This window comes from Pterocles gutturalis, unplaced genomic scaffold (genome assembly GCF_000699245.1).
Source record: "Pterocles gutturalis isolate BGI_N339 unplaced genomic scaffold, ASM69924v1 scaffold30682, whole genome shotgun sequence".
Classification (NCBI taxonomy): domain Eukaryota; kingdom Metazoa; phylum Chordata; class Aves; order Pterocliformes; family Pteroclidae; genus Pterocles; species Pterocles gutturalis.
In genome coordinates this window covers 1-2,388 of record NW_010108814.1, presented here as the reverse complement: position 1 = coordinate 2,388, position 2,388 = coordinate 1, and the positions used below count along the sequence as shown (strand labels likewise).

Genomic DNA, 2,388 nt, shown 5'->3' with positions numbered 1-2,388 from the left:
CAGCAGCTCCTTCTCCAGGGCGTCCTCATTGCTCTGCATCTCCTCCAGCTCTGACGGAGCTGTTTCGGAGGCTGAGCCTTGGCACACAGCACCCTGCCCTGCTCCCCAGCCTGCCCCAGCCCAGGGAGCCCCAGATGGCCCTGAAAGCATGCAGCCCAACACTGGGATGGGAGACGTCCCTACCTTGAGCTTGCAGGATGGAGGTGGTGAGGCAGAGGACGAGGGCGGTGAGTGCTGGGGTGGGCATTGCTGTGGTCCTCTCCTGCAAACCACCCAGGACCTCAGCAGCTCGCCAGAGCCCCCACCCACATCCCCCAGGACCTTGGCCCTTTCCCACACACCGGCTGAGGGCCAGACAGGATCCTGGCAGCTTTCCCCCACCCACAGCAGCCAAGCCCCACGGAAGCCATCGTGGCAGCAAAACCACAGCCTGGAAGCACACAGCGGCTGCACCAGCGGCGGATGTGAGTGTGGGGTGAGGAGGAGTGTGTTTGCTGCAGCAACCAGGGTGCAGGATGTCCTTTGCATCCGTTTGACCATTCAGGCTGTAAAACCCCAGGGGCAAGGCTTCTGCTTTCCCCCCTTCCACCATCAGGACCCGGACCTTGCTGCCATCCCAACCCGTGGTTGCAAATCCCTGGCAAGCAGCCTGCAAGCTAGAAGGGTCGCCGGCATGCTCTCCTGTGGTGCTATGGCTTGCTGGCCATGGCTGAGCACTGAGCTGGGGAGGGGAAAACGTTCCCAGCGCAGGGTGGGGGGAAGGTGGCTGGCAGCAAGATTTGCATCCATTGCAACACCGCACCCATTGCCACTCAGCAACACCTGCCACGGTAATGCTGTTGGCACCAAAACAGCCAGGGAGAGAGGCTGTGAGTCCAACGGTGCCAGGGTGCAACCCTGATACACAAATGGTTTTATTGTGGATGCAGCGACCGGATTGATGTTTCGAGGCGCTGAGGCTGGCGATGGCCAGCACAGCTGGAGCCTCCCAGGGCAAGGAGCAGCGGCGCAGTGCGCAGTGCATTGGGCAGCTGCCTGCACAGGCTGCCCTCTGACCCCAGCGAGGGACGGCTACCACAGCTCTTTTAGGATGTTTTGCAATAAATAACACTTTTAATTCTCACCACGTAAACCTCAGATCCCCGGGGCGCTTGGCCCAACCTCCCCTGCTGCCTGACACAGCCTGGCAATGCCTAATGCCATGCCCACCGCCGCTGAGCAGGACAGGGCATGGTTCCCTCACTGCACCCTCCGGAAATGGCAGGGTGTGGGGGTCACTTCGGGTGGATTTTGCCTTTGTGGGGAGCAGCTTGGTGCCCCAGCAAGCCCCCAATGCCCTGCTGTCCCCCCCCCCCCTTCTCCCCTGGCTCTGGCAAAGCCCCTACCTTGGGCGTAGGGCAGCTCTCGGCGTCAGCAGCACCACAGTGGGGTTAGCTGCTCCGGTTCTGCCTGCACAGTGGTTGGGGTGGCAGAAAAGGAAGTGTTCATATGCAGATAAGCAGATTAAATCAAGCGAGCATTTACACTTTATTTTGCTTACTCTTTTTCGCAGCCCAGCAAGGAACTAGGGCTGAGGGGAACATCCCCAGCACCGCCAAATGCCAAGCACACAGAAGATGGCTGCAATTCATTGTGGCCCAAAGACAAAAAATTTAGAAAAAATATTAGAAAAAATTTCTTTATTAGAAAAAATAGGAAAAATGTCTTCACTGCAAGAGTGCTCAGGCATTGGAACAGGCTGCCCAGGGCAGTGGTGGAGGCACCATCCCTGGAGGGGTTCAGGAAACGTGTCGATGTGGTGCTTCGGGACATGGGTTAGTGGGTTGGGTTGTGTTGGGTTGACGGCTGGACTTGATGATCCTTGAGGTCTTTTCCAATCTTAATGATTCTATGATTCTGTTATTGATTCTATGACAACCTGCTCCCCAGGCATGTCTGATATAATTAAACTTCTGCCTTTAATGAGCTTCTGTGAACGTGTCCAGACATTGGGAGCAAGAACAGGTGACACAGGAGGACTAAGGAGGTGCTGCTCCTGCAGCCAAAGCTCAATGAGCGTTCAAGCTGTCCAGCAGCGTCAAGGACAACAAAAAGAGCTGTATTCAATATCTTAAGAAAAAAAGGAGGATTGGAGACAAAATTGGTCCAGCACCTGATGAGGTCGGTCATCTCACAAATAGGGACATCATCAAAGCGGAGACATTTAATGCCTTCTTCGCCACGTTCTTCACCACCAATGATGGGCCTTGGGACCCCCAGAGCCCTGTGTTGGAAGACGACGACAGGGGGATGATAAACTGGCTGGGCCACACGTCACCTCTGGGCACTGACACAGGGGTGGTGGCCACCCCATCACAGAAGGCAGCAGGTCAGTGGGTGCCATGTCAC

The 2,388-nt window shown here is 56.4% G+C and overlaps 1 protein-coding gene across 1 annotated transcript in view; it reads right to left on the bottom strand.

The window, feature by feature from the left end:
* Positions 1-247, bottom strand: part of GPR114 (G protein-coupled receptor 114) — a gene marked incomplete at its 3' end in the record, with an annotated part of 4,436 nt that extends 4,189 nt beyond the window's left edge. Inside the window, 1 exon segment of the mRNA XM_010072765.1 lies at positions 184-247. Coding sequence (XP_010071067.1) covers positions 184-247 — 64 coding nt within the window.
* Between the last annotated feature and the right edge of the window lie 2,141 nt (positions 248-2,388).